This window comes from Equus quagga, chromosome 5, assembly GCF_021613505.1.
Source record: "Equus quagga isolate Etosha38 chromosome 5, UCLA_HA_Equagga_1.0, whole genome shotgun sequence".
Classification (NCBI taxonomy): Eukaryota; Metazoa; Chordata; class Mammalia; order Perissodactyla; family Equidae; genus Equus; species Equus quagga.
The window spans coordinates 24164970-24183738 of record NC_060271.1 but is presented as its reverse complement, the minus strand read 5'-3'; the positions used below and the strand labels follow the sequence as shown (position 1 = coordinate 24183738).

General features: G+C 39.4%; 1 protein-coding gene across 2 annotated transcripts in view; it reads left to right on the top strand.

Moving 5' to 3' along the window:
• The window catches only part of S100PBP (S100P binding protein), a 31927-nt gene extending 15420 nt beyond the window's left edge, over positions 1–16507 (top strand). For both annotated transcript variants that reach the window (XM_046662844.1, XM_046662843.1), the window contains exons 6-7: positions 11454–11538; positions 13827–16507. In XM_046662844.1, the coding sequence (XP_046518800.1) occupies positions 11454–11538; positions 13827–13968 (227 nt within the window). In that variant the 3' untranslated portion in view covers positions 13969–16507. The remainder of the gene's footprint in view (positions 1–11453; positions 11539–13826) is intronic.
• The last annotated feature ends 2262 nt before the right edge of the window (positions 16508–18769 follow it).

Below are 18769 nucleotides of genomic sequence, written 5' to 3'. Positions count from 1 at the left end.
CATAAAGTTAGGAATATTCCCTTAATAGCCTTTTATATAGTAACTGTGGTGCTGTCATCTTTGCCATTCTTGATATTGGTAGTTTGTGTTGTCTCTCTTTTCTTCTCATCAGCCTGGCTTAAAGTTTATCAACATTATTAATCTTAAAAAAAAAGACAGCTTTTGTTTCATTGATTTTTCTCTATTTTTTTGTTTCATTGATTTCCATTCTGATATTATTTCCTTTTTTCTTACTTTGTTTCATTTGCTCTTCTTTTTCTAGTTTCTTTAGTTGGCGGTGGCTAAGATCATTGATTTGTGACCTTTCTTTTCAAGTTTAGTGAGGGGTGTTAGGAGCAAGAGGAGATAAACTGATGCAGTCAACCTGCTATGTTTATCTGGAAGTATGCCTTGACTTTTAAATCAACTTTATTGAGGTATACTTTACATGCAATAAAACGCACCCATTTTAAGTGTACATTTTGGTGAGTTTTGAACAGTTTATAGACGTGTGAAATCATGACAACAATCAAGGTTGATAGAACACTCCCACCATCCCAAAAATTTCCCTTGTACTCCGTCCCAGTCAGTGTGTCCCTGCCCGCACTCCAGTCCTGTGAAAGCACTAATTTATTTTTGGTCGCTATAGATGACATTTGTCTTTTCTAGAGTTTCGTATAAATGGAATCATGCAGTATGTGCTTCTTTGTGTTTGGCTTCTTTTACTTGTGATGATTTTTAAAATATTCATCCATGTTGTTGCATGTATCAATAATTCTATGCTTTTACTGTTGAATTTTTCTTGTATTAATACACCACAGTTTAATCTAGTCACATGTTCATGGACATTTGTGTGCCCAGTTTTTGCCTATTATGCATAAAGCATCTATAAACATTCATAATATGGGTTTTTGTGTGGGTGTCTGGTTTCATTTCTCTGGGGTAAATAATTAGGAGTGGAATTGCTCAGTCATATAGTAAGTGTTTTTTTAACTTGAAAAGAAACTGCCAAACTGTTTTCCAAAGTGATTATACTATTTTTTGTGGCTTTTGTAAGGCAAAGGCTTAGGTTCTTTTTGTTTTCCTTTTTTTTTTGTATATGGATATCCAGTTGTTCTAACACCATTTGTTGAAAAGTTTGTCCTTTCCCATGGGTTTATTTCTGGATTCTGGCTTCTGTTCCGTTGATATATATCTCTATTCTTATGCCAGTATTACACTGTCTTGATTGTAACTTTACAGTAAGTCTTGAAATTGTTTTGGTCTTTTGGATTTCCATAAATTTTTTTTTTAATCATCTTCAGCTTATCACTTTGTTCAAAAACGCTTGTTGGGTATTTCACTGAGATTGTGTTGAATCTGTAGATCAGTTTCGGGAGAACTGACATCATAACAATATTGAGCCTTCCAGTTCATGAACAGGATATATTTCTCCATTTGCTTATGTCTTCTTTAATTTCTCTCAGCAGTGTTTTGTAGTATTTATTGTACAGATTTTTTGTATATTTTGTTTAATTCATTCATAGGTTTCTTAGACTTTTTTATCGTGTTGTAAATGGTAGTTCTTAAATTTCCGGTTTCCAACTGGTCATTGCTAGCATACTGATATACAACTGATTTTTTTTTTTGGTGAGGGAGATTCACCCTGAGCTAACACCTGTGCCAGTCCTCTCTTTTTATATGTGGGATGCCTCCACAGCATGGCTGATGAGTGGAGTAGGTCCACATGTGGAATCTGAGCCCACAAACCCGGGTCACCAAAGCAGAGCACGTGGAACTTTAACCACTTGGTCACAGCACTGGCCCCTACAATTGCTTTTTATGTGTTGATCTTATGTCCTACAACCATGCTAAATTTTCCTATTTTGTTAGCTTTTTTAATTGATCCCTTTGAATTTTCTTTGTTAACATGATAATATTATCTGCAAATAAGGACAGTTTCTTTTTTTCTTTCCAATCTGGAAACCTTTTATTTCTTTTTCTTAGCTTACTGTACTGGTTAGGACCTCTAGTATTTTAAGCATGATATTAGTTGTAGGTTTATCACATATCCCTTTTATCAAGTGAGAAAGTTCCCCTTCTGTTCGTAGTTTGGTGAGAATTTTTATCATGAATGAGTGGTAAATTTTGTCAAATGAATTTTCTGCATTTATTTAGAAGGTTATATGGTGTTTATCCTTTATTCTGTAATACGGTGTATTACATTTATTGAGTTTTTGACTATTAGGCCAACTTGCAAATGGGATAAACTCACTTGGTCTTGATGAGTTATCCTTTATTTAATTTGCTAATATTTTTAAGGGTTTTTCTGTCTTGTTCATGAGGAATATTGGTCTTTGGTTTTTCTTGTATTGTCCTCCTTTGGTTTAAGTATCATGGTAATGCTGCCTGTATAAAATGAGTTGGGAAGTGTTTTCCCCTCTCTTTTCTTGGTTTGTGTAGAATTGGTATCATTTCTTCCTTTAAATATTGGATGGTTTACCAGTGAAGCCGTCTGAGCCTGGAGTTTTCTTTTTGGCAAGGTTTCTAACTACAGATGTAATAGATATAGGGCTTTTCAGAATTTCTTTATCTTCTTGAGTCCATTTTGGTAATTTGTATCTTAGAAGGAATTTTTCCCTTTTATCTAAGTTGATGAATTTATTGGCATAAAATTATTCACAATATTCCTTTATTTTTTATTTTTATTTTTTTAAAGATTGGCATTTGAGCTAACATCTATTGCCAATCTTCTTTTTTTTTTCCTTCTTCTCCCCAAAGGCCCCCTAGTACATAGTTGTATATTCTAGTTGTAGGTCCTTCGGACTTTGCTGTGTGGCACAGCACCTCAGCATCGCATGATGAGCAGTGCTGTGTCCACGCCCAGGATCCAAACCAGCGAAACCCTGGGCCACCGAAGCAGAGTGCTCGAGCCTAACCACTCTGCCATGGGGCCAGCCCCAATATTCCCTTATGATTCCTTTAATTACTGTAGGATCTATAGTAATGTTCACTGCTTTATAATATTGGTAATTTGTCTTTTTTTCTTGAATGGTCTAAAGGTTTATCAATTTCATTCATTTTTTTTCCCCAAAGTAAGTTTTTAGTTTCATATTTCTATATTGTTTTTCTCTTTACTCTTTATTATTTCTTTTCTCCCACTTACTTTGGGTTTAATTTGCTTTTCTCTAGCTTTTTAATATGGAGCTTAGATCACTGATTTGAGGCCTTTCTATTTTCTGTAAGCATTTAAAGCCGCAGGTTTCCCTGTAAGTGCTGCTTAGGTGTATCCCACAAATTTTCATATGTTATGTTTTCATTTTCGTTTGATTCACAGGAATTTCTATTTTCTCTTGTGATTTCTTCTTTGACCTATGGGTTATTTAGAAATATGTTCCTTAATTTCCAAGTATTTGGGAGTTTTCAGCTATCTTCCTATTATTAATTTCTAGTTTAATTCTGTTGTAGTCAGAGAATATGCTCAGTATGATTTCAGTCCCTTTAAATATACTGAGATTTACTTTATAGTCCAGCATATGGTCTATCTTGGTGAATGTTCCATGTTCACTTGAAATTGTATATTCTCATGTTGGTGGAGCGTTCTATAAATTTCAGTGAGGTTTTGTTGGTTGATGGTGGTGTTCGATTCTATATCCTTACAGATTTTCTTACTAAAAGAGGAGTGTTCATACCTCCAACGCTAATTGTGGATTTTTCTGTTTGTCCTTTCAGTTCTGTCAGTTTTTGCCTCATGTATTTTGAAACTCTGCTATTGGATGCACACACATTTAGGAATATTATATCTTCTTGATAAATTGACCCTTTATCATTTTGAACTGTATCTTTTTACTCTTAGTAATATTCCTTGTTTTGGAGTCTACTTGGATATTATTATAGCCATTCCAGCTTTATTTTGACTAGTGTTTGCATGATATGTTTTTTCATCCTTTTATTTTTAACCTATCCGTATCTTTATATTTAAAGTGGATTTCTTGGGGCCAGCTCCGTGGCTGAGTGGTTGAGTTCACGCCCTCTGCTTCGGCGACCCAGGGTTTCGCCAGTTTGGATGCTGGGCGGGGACATGGCACTGCTCATCCGGCCATGCTGGGGCGGCATCCGACGTGCCACAACTAGAAGGACCCACAACTAAAATATACAACTATGTACTGGGGGGATTTGGGAAGAAAAACCAATTAAAAAAAATTTTTTTTTTTTTAATTTAAAGTGGATGTCTTGAAGACAGCACATAGTTGGGTCTTGCTTTTTTCTTTTCCCAGTCTCACAGTCTGTCTTTTAATTCCAGTGTTAATCCAGTCACGTTTAATGTAATTATCAATATGGTTGGATTTAAATCTACCATCTTGCTACTTGTTTTCTTTTTGTCTGTCTATTCTTTGTTTCTTTCTTCTTTCATCTTTTCCTGGACTTTTTTTTTTTGTATTTTTTAGTATTCATTTTTGTTTGCTTGTTTTTTAAAGGTTTTTTATTTTTTTCCTTTTTCTCCCAAAGGCTCCCAGTACATAGTTGTGTATTTTTAGTTGTAGGTCCTTCTAGTTGTGGCATGTGGAACACCACCTCAGCATGGCCTGACGAGCGGTGCCATGTCCACGCCCAGGATTCAAACCAGCGAAACCCTGTGCTGCCGAAGTAGAACGCGAGAACCTAACCACTCAGCTACGGGGCCGGCCCCTGATTCCATTTTATCTTCATGCTTGACCTATTACCTTCACCTCCTTGTTTTACTTTTGGTGGTGGTTCTAGGGTAGTAATTCTCAAAGTTTTTGGTCTCAGGGTGTATTTACATTCTTACAGATTATTCATACTCTTAAAAATTGAGGATCCCAAAGTGTTTTATGTGAGTTATATCTATCTATACTCAAACCATATGAAAAGTTAGAACTGACAAATCATTAAAATATTTATTAATATATTTTAAAATAACAATAAACTCATTGCATGTTAACGTAAATAATGTTTTTATTAAAAATAATTTATTTTCCAAAACAAAACCAAAAATGGGAGAAGAATGGCATTGATTTACATATTTGCAAAACTCTTTTAATGTCTGGCTTAATAGAAGAGTGCTAGATTCTCATATGTGGTTCTACATTCCATGTCATGTCATGCAGCCTCTTGAAAAAACTTCACAGTACACTTTATGAGAATGCAAGTAGAAAAGCCAAGTACATCTTAGTGTTGTTATGAAAATAATTTTGACCTGGCGAAGCCTCAGAGGGTGTTGAGGACTCTCAGGGATACTTGGACACACTTGGAGAACTGTTGCTGTATAGGTTACATTATGGATCTTTTAACTTGTCAGTCTGCCTTCAAATAATATGCCACTTAACGTATAATCTAAGGCACTAACAACAATACACTTCCAAATCGCCATTCTGTTTTTATTATTTTCATACATTTTACATATACATATATTTTAAACCCTTCAATACATTATTTTTACTTCAAATAGTTATCTTTTAAGGATGCTTTTTTTTTTTTTTTGAGGAAGATTAGCCCTGAGCTAACATCTGCTGCCAATCCTCCTCTTTTTTTGCTGAGGAAGACTGGCCCTGAGCTAACATCTGTGCCTATCTTCCTCTACATTATATGTGGGATGTCTACCACAGCATGGCTTGCCAAGCAGTGCCGTGTCTGCACCCAGGATCTAAACCGGCGAACCCCTGGCCACCGAAGCAGAACGTGTGAACTTAACTGCTGCGCCACCGGGCTGGCCCTGAGGACACTTTTTAAGTGAAAAAAATAGTCTTTTATATTTACTCACATATTTACCATTTCCAGTGCTCTTGATTCCTTTCCATCTGGTATTTTCATTTTTCCTGATTAACCCCTTTTAGTTTCTTATATAAGGTGAGAGTCTGCTGGTGATGAAGTTTCTCTGCTTTTGTTTATTTACGAAGTGTTTGTTTTGCCTTCATTTTATTTTATTTTATTTTATTTTATATTATTTTATTTTTTAAAGATTGGCACCTGAGCTAACATCTCTTGCCGATCTTCTTCTTCTTCTTCTCCAGTACATAGTTGTATATTCTATAGTACATAGTTGTATATTCTAGTTGTGAGTGCCTCTCGTTGTGCTGTGTGGGATGCCACCTCAGCATGGCTTGATGAGCCATGTCTGTGCCTAGGATCTGAACCAGCGAAACCCTGAGCCACTGAAGCGGAGCGTGCAAACTTAGCCGCTTGGCCATGGGGCCAGCCCCATATGCTGGGCTTGGGTTCTTTTTTGTTGTTGTTGTTTTTTAAAGATTGGCACCTGGGCTAACACCTGTTGCCAGTCTTCTTTTTTTGTGTTTTTTCCTTCTTCTCCCCAATAAACAATTTAAATGTCCACCCTAGTGGAATTATTATTTTATTTAGTTATTTTTTTGAGGAAGATTAGCCCTGAGCTGACATCTGCTGCCATTCCTCCTCTTTTTGCTGAGGAAGACTGGCCTGAGCTAACATCCGTGCCCATCTTCCTCTACTTTATATGTGGGATGCCTGCCACAGCATGGCCGCCTGAGTGGTACCATGTCCGCACCCGGGATCCGAACTGGTGAACCCTGGGCTGCTGAAGCAGAATGTGTGAACTTAACCGCTGCACCACCGGGCTGGCCCCAGTAACTTTTTATTTTGAAAAATTAGACTTACAGACTTGTAAGAAGTTTCAAGGCTCACTTCAATTGTTTCCCTTCCCCCAGGGATCGCAGTTCTAAGCAGTGTGAAAATAGTTGTTTCATGTATTTTTGCCCAGTTTCTAGTTTGCTCACAATGGGAGCTAAGCCCATTCATCATGACTAGAAAGTGGAAGTCTCTGCTTTGATTGTTACTGAAGATCATAAGCAGCAGTGGTTATGTAAATTCTGATTCTGCATTTGCCATTCCTCAGTGTTGAAGACATTCACATATCACTCAATATCCCCTGTGTAATACATCACTTCAGAAATGAGTTATATAATAATTCCTTTTCTTTCTTTTGCTTTTTGCCTTGTCTGCAAAGAAAATCAGCTAAGATTTGTACTAGATCATCGCAGTTTTGTTGGCCTAGAGGTGACACATTTGCATTCTTATTTTCTACTTAATCTCTTTTTCGTTTGTATTCCTATTTCATTAACCTATTTATAAAAGCAGCAGCCTACACCCCTGTAGCACATTTGTTTCTTTCCTTCCCTCTTCATTCCCTCCCCTGTATTAGATATTTTTTTGATTGCATGGGATAGAGACATTATATTGCCTTTTAAGTAACTGAGTTTAAGGATTTACAGAAAAAGATGAAGATTAGATGCTCAACAACATAGCTGGGCCTCACAGTAGAAAGGATTAGCCATAGAGCCAGGCCCCCTCAGAAACGAGTGCCTTTGTTTCCTGTTGAGGTTTTGCTGCTGATTTAGTGATTCTGTTACTTCTCATCTTATCTGTCTCTGTTACCAGTGCTGCTTCTGCTCTCTCTTAGCCATCTCAAGTGTCTGTTTTCTCCTAGAGCCCTGCCTGTGTGCTCTTCTCATTACCAGAGTTCACATTCACATTCCAAAGGAGAGTATCTGATTGATTCACTTAATGACCTGTTGGTGCCAGGCGAACTCGTACGTCATTAGCCTGCTGAGAGAGTCTCTGTTCTTGGGTCATGTGCTACACTTGATTGAGTAGGGTCATATGGTACAAAGTATGGTGACGTATAAAACCTATCAGAAGGGCCATTCGTATAGCAAGCACTCAGCAGCATCATTCCTCCTCCTTTAGAACAATTGATTCACTTTTAACTTAAAGGACAGTTATTAGACTGAATTTTCCCCAAAACCAGTCATCTACATATTTATAGATTAGAGTTTGGTTGAATTGCTGATCTTATTTCTGAAATGTTGCATTTTTTTCCCCTCTTAATTTCATTCTTAGCCCCAAAACAAAGAACTGCCTCTACCACCTTTTAGCCACAACTTAAAATAAACCTATGGTACTGACTGTTGGTCCAAGAAAGCCCATCTGTTAGAGACTATGAAGAGAAAAGAAAATTCAGATATTTCCATTCTCGTAGCATCTCTAAATTTGGAGGAAGAAGAGATTGAAGCTACGAGCTGAAATAAGGTTTTTGGATTATTAGCCCCACATGAGTTTGAATCCTGGCTTTCTCACTTACTAGATGATGGATGAGTATCTTTTCTAAGCTTCAGTTTACTCATGAATAAAGTGGAGCTTATGGTATTTGCCTCGTGTGGTTATTAGGATACATGCAAAGCAGTTAGCAAAGTGCCTGGCACATAATAAATGCTTGATAAGTGTTAACTCCTGTTATCTCTAGATCATTAAATCTTATTAATAATAAAGCTTACCCTAGTACATCAGTAAGTTCTTAGTGCTAATGAAAAGTAGCATTTCTTGGTGCATGAGCTAAGACCTAATTATTGAGCCCTTATTTACTCAGTGCTGTGCTAGGTACCAGCTGGGTATACAATAGATGTATTGCAATATGATTGTTGCTTTCTAATCCCCACTATGAAATGTTAGTCCCAGAAAAAAATTTAAGGAAACTCAACCCTATGATGGTATTATACTGTTGGAATTTGTGTGTATGACTTTGGACAAATTACTTCTCTGTGCCTCAGTTTCTTCATCTGTAAAATTGGGAAAATACCTCTTAGGATTGTTGTAAGGAATAAATGAGTTAATGTATGTAAAGTACATAATACAGTGCCTGATGTATGGTGTTTAAGTAAGTTGCTGCTCCTAGATTGTGACTCCTAGCAGTTGAATACTTGAAGCCTCCTTGAGTCTAATTGACCAGTCTTTTTCTTCTTTTAGTTCAAAGTGAATAGGTTTCTTTGTAGGAGGTTTATAGTATATCCTTAGTCTCCATCATCAGCATAATTTTAGAGAATCTAAGTGGTAAGAGATGAGTGAACTGCAGGACATGCTCTACAGATAATCTTGTTTCATTTCGAGATTGGACACCAGAATTTCCGTATCTTGCCAGTCCTCCTTTGGTGATGCTTTAGCAGGAAAAATGTATCTTGAAATTCTGACAAAGCTGATTTTTTCCTCCCACTGAAACGTCCTTTTGCGGGGGCTGGAGTGAGTGGGGTGCTAGTGATGTGAAAGTAGGGTATAGAAAAGGCAATTTGAATTAAGACCTTGATTTTAGCTTCATAAATCCAGCAGGCAAGGGATTTTCTGATGAAAGCTACTTCCCTTCTTAAAGGGGAAATTCATTTCTGATTTATATTTCCTTCTCAAGAAGTGAGATTAATATGTTTTATTCCCATATTAATGAGATTGAACATCTTTTCAGTATGTTTACTGATCACTTATATTACTTTTGTGAATCACCTGTTCATATCCTTGACCTTTTTTGTTTGTTTTATGAGAAGACTTACCTTTGTAGAATAAGGACTTTTTTTTGCCAAATATGTTTCAGATATATTTTTCATTTTGTCACTTGTCTTTTTTACCCGATTGTGCTTTTTTAACTGCACTGAACCTTTTAATAAAATCAATCTATAGATTTTTCCTGAAAAGTATTTTCTCATGGTTAGAGAGAAAATTTTTCTGCTCAGTGCTATAAAACATGTCATAGTTTATATGTAGACTGATCCATTTATTAAGCATTTTTCCTTACAAATAAGTGATTGATTGTCACAGTATTTGAAGAGTCTTTGCATAAGCCTGAGGCAGTAACACCATAATAACAATAGCTACCACTTATGCATACTGTGTGCCAGGCAATATGCTAGGTCTTTTACGTACTGTATTCCTAATACTCAACTTCAAGCTAAATATGATTATTATCCACATTCCATAGATGAGTAAAGTGGGGCTAGAAGTAAAATGATATGCCCAGGGTCACAGAGCTAGTTAGGGGCTGGATTGGAATTTTAACTCAAGTCTGCCTAACTCCAAAGGATGTACTTACTCTACAAAGCTTGGTTTCTTGAGGCTTCAAATAAATTAAATTGGTCCTAAAAGTTAAGTAAATATCTTTTATCAGAACTTGAAAAGATGGTCTGTAGCCTAGTTAGATTGTTTTTGGTTCTCGAGAGCATAGTAGACAGTGGATAAGGTAATGAGAAGTATGTAAACTAGCTGAAAGAAAGGTCCCCACTGTCTAGGGCAGTGGTTCTCAAAATATGGTTCCCAGACCTGCAGCATCAGCATCACTTGGGCCTTTGTTAGAAATGCAGATTCTCAGGTCCCTTTCCACACCTACAGAATCAGAAACTCGGGAATTGGGGCCCAGCAATCTCTTTTATACCACCTCCAGCTGATTATGATGCCTGTTAAAATTTGAGAGCCACTGGTCTATTCTCTCTAACCATGATTTCTGCTTTTGTGAGCTTCAGCCTAAGTCTTAGCCCTTGAGTGCAAAATTAGTATTATTGATGGGGCCAGCCTGGTGGTGCAGCGGTTAAGTGCACATGTTCCGCTTCTCGGTGGCCCAGGGTTCATCGGTTTGGATCCTGGGTGCGGACATGCCACCGCTTGGCAAGCCATGCTGTGGCAGGCATCCCACATATAAAGTAGAGGAAGATGGGCACAGATGTTAGCTCAGGGCCAGTCTTCCTCAGCAAAAAGAGGAGGATTGGGGCGGCAGATGTTAGCTCAGGGCTAATCTTCCTCAAAAAAAAGAAAATTAGTATTATTGAATAATGGCAAAAGCATGGAGTCAAACAGGAACTAGTTTTGAGTCCAGTTTAATAAACATTTAAGGCAGGTTCACCTCCCTAAGCCACGGTTTCCCATCTTTAAAATGATGTTAATAACATCTATCTCCATATAAGATTTTTTTAGAATTAAGTAAGATATGTGTAAAGTACCTTGTACCTTGCCAGGCTCTCAAATGTTTGAGAAATTGCCTCCAGCAATTTTTCTTGTTTAGAAAAAAAAAGCCCCTGTCCACCTTCTAGTCTCAGCTTCTCTTGTTTCTTGAATGTATTTCGCCGTCTTGTATCTCTGGGCCTTTGTATTAGCTATTTCTCTTGGAAACCCCCACCTTCCCCCCCTCTTTACCTCACTAACTTCTATACATCCCTGCTTATGGTCTGCTTCCCCTGGAGGGGGCTTTGTCTAACCCCTGCTCCCCAGTCTCTGTGCTCACATAGCAGCCTGTATTCCTCTTGTCAACTGCACTTGTCACAAGTTTGGGAACCGCTTGTCTCCTTTATAAACTTCATTGAGGTACAGTGTCTTATCTACTGCCATATTCTGGGACAAGTAAAGTTCCTCACACATTGTTGGAACTAATAAATGTTGAATGAATGAATAGTGGCTATCATTATTGCTTCATCATCATCATCATCATCATCATCATCATCATCCACATCATCCACGAGCAAGCTCCCCTCTCTAGCTGGTAGTTTTTGTGCTGACTGCTTGTGATAATCAAAAATTAGATAGTATTACGACCAGTGCCTGTTTTCTCTTTCCCTGAAAGCACATGCTTTGACCTAGGCTGAAATGGCAGTTCACTGAGCTGCTTTCTGATCTCTGATCCCTCTGTATCACAGGTGCGTTGGGGGAGCTGTATGCCTTGGTGGATCAAGTTCATATGCAGAACCAAAACTGGCAGCATCCTTCAGACCTCACCATGCGGTAAGTGGGTAATTAAAAGAAGGAAGAAAAGGGTAGAATTTGGCTGTAGGAGGAATGTGGTGGGAAGGTGGGGGTTGTAATTGTTGTTTAGTTCCAGAGGTAGAAAAAGAATTAATACAGTCTAATGGAATAAGAACTGGACTGAAATTCAGGAAACCTAAGTTCTAATACTAGCTTTGCAATTTTTAACTAACTATATGATTTTGATCAAGTCATTTCACTTCTCTGCTCCTCACGTCAGTAAAATTAAGATGGTGGACTAATTGATGTCAAAGGGCCTTTCTAGTTCTGAAATTTTCTGGATTCTTGATACAGTGTGATTTTATAGATTTATTGTTACTTTGATCCAGTTATTCAGAAACCTTGGAGTCATCTTTGACTCTTTTCTCTCTTGCCCCATATTCAGTCCATTAGCAAATCCTCTGAGCTCTACATACAAAATATATCCAAAACCTGACCATTTCTCATCATTTTCACCTAGATTATTGCAAGTCTCCTAAATGGTCTCACTGCTTTTGCCCTTGCCTGTCTGCCATTCTCAACTCAGGAGCCAAAGAGATTCTTTTCAAGCATAAGTTGGATTCTCTTCTTTGCCCAGAATTTTCCAGTGGCTTCCCATTTCACATCTTCCCATCTTCACCATCCCCTACAGGGGCCTATATGCTTTGGCCTAGGCTTACTTAGCTCACTGACCTCTTCTCCTACTACTCTTTGCCTTGCTCACTCTGCTGTAGTCACACTGGCTTCCTAGCTATTTTTCAAATATGTCAGACATACTCCCACCTCCAGGGCCTTTACACTTAGTGTTTCCTCTATAGTTGCCAAAATGACAGTAGTTCAGAAAGGCAGTATAGTATAACAGTTATTAGTTAAATTCTGGAGTCAGATGTGAATTCAAATCCGGGCTCTTCTACTTACTCCACTGTATGACCTTGGGCAAGTTACCTAACCTGAGGCTCAGTTTCTTTACCTGTACAAGGAGTTAAGGAGAGTCTTTTTCTGGTAGGATTGTCGTTAGCATTAAATGAGATGAGGTGTTTAAATAATTCAGCAAGTATTTGCATATAGGGCTAGCTAAATGTCAGGTACTGTTATAATTATTTTCAACCCTGGCTGCTACTCATAATCACCTGTGGAGAGGTCTAAAAATACAGATGTCCAGGCCTTGACTCCAGGGATTCTGAGTCTGGGAGGGAGATGGGGGCGCCAAGAATCTGTATCTTTAAAAAGCTTCCCAGGTGGTTATTAGGAGCAACTTGAGCTGAGAATGGGATCAGATTATCTCAGAGGGTCCTGTTCAGAACCCAAGCCCAGCCGGCCCGGTGGCGCAGTGGTTAAGTGTGCACATTCCACTTTGGAGGCCCGGGGTTCACCGGTTTGGATCCCGGGCGCGGTCATGGCACCATGCAGAAGGCCATGCTGTGGCAGGCATCCCACATATAAAGTAGAGGAAGATGGGCACAGATGTTAGCTCAGGGCCAGCCTTCCTCAGCAAAAAGAGGAGGATTGGCAGCAGGTGTTAGCTCAGGGCTAATCTTCCTCAAAAAAATAACTAAATAAAATAATAATTCCACTAGGGTGGACGTTTAAATTGTTTATTGGGGAGAAGAAGAAAAAAACACAAAAAAAGAAGATTGGCAACAGATGTTAGCCCAGGTGCCAATCTTTAAAAAACAACAACAAAAAAGAACCCCAAGCCCAGCATATGGCTAAAGGAGACTCTCAAGAAACTTTACTTTGAGCCTGTGCTATTAATTGTTCAGTTTCTGAACTTGCAGTGTGATACTCACATGATGATTTACCTTCTCTGGGAATTTTATTCTAATTTTAACTGCTGTGTCCTGAGCAACCTTGAGCAGTGTCAGACAATGAGGTCCTATTGGAGGTACAGGTCTGATGCAAGCAATGAAATATAGATCCTGCTCTAAATGTTTCTAGAGGAAGAAAATATTTTTTTCCTACTTAAATGTTAGTATACATTATACAGGCAAGGCCTGTCCCTAGGTTTCTTAGAACATTTGTGTAAATGGCACATATCACCATAATACCTGTATGGGAATTAGGTGGCTTTGGAAGTTGGAAGGAAATAGCACTTATAATGTTATGAATTTTGTATAAATAAAATAGTATGAAATTTCCAAAATTGTGAGACTCGAAATATAAAATATCCGTTTTCCAAAAGTAATGATATTTTTAAAATAGTTGTCTTGGCCTTTTGTGTATACAAATAGCCATTCCAGCTGAAACCCTCATCTTTTCCTGTTTTTATTTTCCCTTTCTCCTTATAGAAACTATGCCCGGAAACGACAGAAACCTCTGCAAAGATGCAGTCTGACTCAGTGGGTTGACAGGAACATGCGAAGCCACCACCGGTTCCAGCGTCTTTCAGATTTCCGGGCCAGTCCATTTGTCTCATCCCATCAGCAGTGAAGGTCCCTATCCAGGGTCCTGTCCAGAGCAGCATGTCATCTTCTTGTGCTGTTTTGTGCTTTGTAGATTTTGAATTTTATTTTTCACAAGATTTTTATTTAAACTTGTTACCTTTTGGAAATGCCCATTGCTGACTTGAATTTTTTTGTATAAGGTCCTTCCTGTTTGTTTGTATGTGTGTATGTATGTGTTTAAGCAGTGTTAAGTTGATACAGTTTTTATTTTTTTATTTAAATTGGAGGTGGCCACCTCCTGAAAGCCAACATTAAGCCAAAACCCCCCGGCTCAAGCAAAACACCCACCTCCGTGCAGAAGTCAAGTCTGCTTCTGGTGCCCAAAATCTCCTGTAAGGAAGAGGTTCTTGAGCAGGCTGCAAGCCAGTGCTAATTATTGCTGATGACTTAAAGACGGACACGAGTCACTTTTAACAGCCCCTCTTATTTTTTTATTTGAATCTCTGAATTTACCTGTCAGTATTTTAAAGTTGGTAATCTAGAACCTTTGCAGTAGGATGGAGCAGGACAAAAATCCTGTTGAAAGGACAAATTAAAGGTGTAAATTGTCTCCTTTTTGTACCAACTAGCTGCCTTTATTTTTTTGGCTTTTTTTCATTCTTCATTAAATTGATTTTGCACAGTAGTGTTTACAAATCTTAGACATGTGAACTCTGACAGGAGACTACTGACTAACCCTTGTTGATTTGTGGTCTTGTGACTGGTCTTGTGATTGTCTTCTCTGCCTTTCCTCAAGGATTTTCCTTGTTTTGCCCCAGTGACCACTGTGCTCCTTCGGGTTCTACCAGCATAGTCTCGTATCTTGTTAGACATGTATATGCCTCTAAGAAGAGCCTCCCTGCTGTCCTTACTGAAGAGTTGCCCACCCAGAGTCTTGACTGTAGGGGACGGGCCAGAAAGCCAGTGCTGTTGAGGTGTTGGTTGGTCTTCAGTTTCACCTGCTGAACCCCACTTCAAGTGGGAGTTGCTGTGTTAGTCAGTGAGCCTCCGTCCGTGGGGAGAGACTTGGGAGAGGCACTCTTTTGTCTCCCTTGCTAGTTAACAAGAGGTGCCTTTAGACCAGATGTTACTGTCTCCTCATTTGGTCAAACCTATGGTGTAGTTTCACAGACCTGCTCAAGTGGGTCTAATATGGTTGTGATTAAGCCTGTGCGGAAAAGCATTACCTGATCTTAAGGTTTGGTGTTTTAACTCAAGTTGACAGACTTTTTTCAGCCATCTTAATGGATGTCTTAGGAGTTTTTACTCTCTTTACAGATAGTGCTAGACATCTTTTGGGAGATTTGCAGTCCCGGCATCCGTGCTATTGTTCACTCTCTGTGAAGGTCGTATGTAGTTGCTGTAGCGCAGCCCGTGATACCGGGCTAGCTGCCTCTGTCTGGTTTTGTTGTTTCATCAGCCCTATCTTTGTATGTGAGTAACCCATCTTCAACATCTACCCTGGGTTAGAAACTGACTTGGGAAACGCTTGGTCATTCAAGCCATCAGTAAACTTAGATAACTATCCCTAAGTGTTTACTGTTTTTATCCAGTCAAGGAGTCTCTTTTTCATGGACATTTGGTACAGATTCTGGGACCAAAATGCAAAGAAGTTCTGTTCAAAGGCAAGAGTCAAAATCTGTTGTTTCAGTTGGCATAATTGGCATTTACTACGTCAATCACTTCTCCAGGTTTCTCTAAATTAGCTCGATGGAGACAAGCAAACATCCACCTTGGGAACCATAGCATGGTTAAAATTAATTGTAGCTGGAATAACTAGCATTGCAAATGTGTAGTTCCCCACAATAACCCAAGGAGTGAAGGGACAGCATTTTGCTTAGGCAAAAATCTAAGACTCATCTTCCACCTTCCTGGTACAGGAGGGTTTAAGTCTGAATGTGTAATGGGAGCATCACCTTTGCCAAATCAAATGAGTGACGGGTTAACTAGAAAATGTGACAATCACATTTCCTCTTTACTCAAGTAAGTCTGTTTTTCCAAAGCTTTAGCAGCTTAATTAAATCTGTTGGACGAGGGGAGGAGAGAACTGTTCTCTAGCGGTTAACATGGTATTCTTTAAGAAGAAGAAACAAAGCCAAAGAAGAAAACTCATTATCAGGCATGTTTGCCTTAAAGATGGTAGCGGGTAGAATCTGGAGTTTTAATCTGTTTTTAAAGCTGCATATCTCATATTTGGTGTTGACCCCTAAGTCTAATACTTCGTGTGGAATTATTGCCTTATTTTATTTGAGTAAGCATTATGTGCATTTAACTGCCTACCTAGCTTTCTTCACCCATGATGACATTCTCACCACAGGGGTCTTGACAAAGCAGAGTAAAAATGTGCTGTTTACATAGTTTACTTGTAAGTAAAGAGCCTGAAATAACCTGTACTTTCACATCTAATGCAGGCCCTGATTTACTGGAGTTGTTGTCAGGATCGATTATGAAACTGTAGTTTGGTGCCTCCTCTTTATCATGTTTTTTCCCTTGTAGCAGTTGTGTTTAATGTCATTAAAAAGAAATAAAAGTTCTTGTCAGTGGCATATGTGCTGTGGCCGTCTGTTGCGGGTTTGAAGGAGAGCTCCTTCCTCCTTTGCGTAGGTAGGTTAGAGGGGTATGGGAGGGGGTGGCAGCTAGTAGAATGTGGTACTAGGGAGGCGAGGGTGAATGCTCCCTGTTCTTTTGAGGGTAAATTACAGTGTTGAGAAAGGCGTTCCAGCAGTTCAGAAATGTTGAAATTGATTGGGATTTGCAGCTACATATAGTGCATGTCAGGAGCCTGACGTAGGGAGAGCCTGAAATATCTCTGTGCTGCTGTTTTTGCAGAGGGGGAAGATGGCTCAGCCCGATCAGACAGGTATTGCCTTGCATTCCTTCCCATGGCTGTGTGGTTGACCCCGCTGTCTCTGCCTCTCCGGAGCTAGCATTGATTAAGGAAGAAGCCGAGCTATCCTGGGGCATTCTCCCTTTCAAAGGGATGTGAGAAACCAGAAATGACAGTACAAGATTGAGGGGTTGTTCTTAACCCAACTTCTCAGAGATTGAGTGCTCCTAGAACCTGGGGTGAAGTTTGGATAAGTGTGGGTAGATGTGGGAGACACAGCGTTCCTTAGATCCCTTTTGTGAACCAAGCTTCTTAGACTTACCCCCAGGAGCAAGGATAAAAGGGAATGCAAGAATAGCCTGTCACCTGTATTAGCCAATGCTTCTAAAATCTCAGCTCGTGCTGAGAAAAATAAGTAGCAACACATTGAGACAGGCTGTCTGTCCTGCTGTTCTAGAAGTTTTGTCTAGTATATATTCTACAATCCAGGCAAAAGGTTCAATATAAACTTGCTAATTACCCAGCTATTTGATACTCTTGTCTGAATCTGAGGTACTCTTGACCTATACATATCCATTTTGTTCCTGTCAGGTATAGGTGATCTTTTCTCCAGTAACTGCTTATTTCCTTTTCAGCAGTGTGTTATTGTAGACATCAAAGGTTTCAGAGACCAGGCCGTATTCTCTGAAATGGTGATGTCCCTTACCCTCAGCTTGTTTTTAGGTCATGAAAAAGTGAGGAGGAGGAGAAATGGATCTTCTCTAAAAGAAATGGGTTCATTCCCTAACCAGCCTGTTTTGAGCTTTTACAGGAAGAAAAAACCCAACTAGAAAGCAGAGTTTCCTGCTTTTCTTCTTCTTGTCCTGCTTTTCAAGAGAAAACAATTATTCCTAAGCTGATTCTAGGGTATGCTTGCTTTGTATGCCAGAGCACCTGTCAGGAAAAAAATTTCCACTTGTCACAGGAAGTATCAGCTGGTCAGTGGTGGAATTCTTTAGTGAACAAGCTCCTGCCTTGTCAGTCCTCCCCACCTGTTCTCCCCTTAGGACAACTGGAACATGCCATAGACAGAAAATCTGACCCTCCCCGGCACCCACTGAGAAGGGAGTGGAATGTAATCCTTTGGACAACCTTTAAAGAGTCCATGTGATAGTCCTGAAATGTATCATTAAGGAACTATTTGTATACAAAGATCTTCAACTTAGCTTCAAGTGACATTTGAGGGTTTGGGAATATTATACTTACGGAGCTTGGTGGGGCTGGATTGGGGGGGGTGTCCCATTTATAGAAGCAATTTGTTCTTGGAGGCTACTTCTTAAAAGCGAAATCCCAAAACAGTCAAATGGGTTTAAAGAGGGTGAGAAATAAAGTAGAAGTCTGAAACATCACATGACTGGAGTAGGGAGTTGTTACATATTTCTGTAAAGGGTTGAATTAGAGATCTTAAAACTGGATTCTAGAGGGGGCCCATACTAAAAAGCTAGGGGTTGAGGGGACAAGATTAGAAAGAGAAAAGGACTCCTGCCCCTCAGAAACACTCACCAGTCCTTCCTCTCCTCAGACCCTGGGCTTTCCCTCTTGGCTTCTTCCCCTTGGCTCCCACTCTAGGTGGTGCTGGGGTCTGGCAATCCTCTGTTCTCATTCCTTTGTTTTTGAAATAGGAAACCAAGGTCCCCCCTCAGAGAAGTAATTGTCCTGAGCTGCTACATGATTACAAGGCAGGGTCTTCTGCCTCTCAGTCCAGCATTCCTTCCACAGGCCCGCTGTGGTCAAGTCAGGTCTCTTAGTCTCAAAGAACTTGCCTGGGCCCTTCCCAAGCTGTGAGGAATCTGCAGACCTAAGTGAGTGGTGAAGAAAGGACCACATCCCAAGCTGTAGGGTTCTACTGTGCCATGGTAGCTGATTCAGGAAAAGCTCAATTATTGTAGAACTTGGGGGTTAGGGAGGTAATTAAAGGAAACGGAGTTTAGCTAAGCAGGAA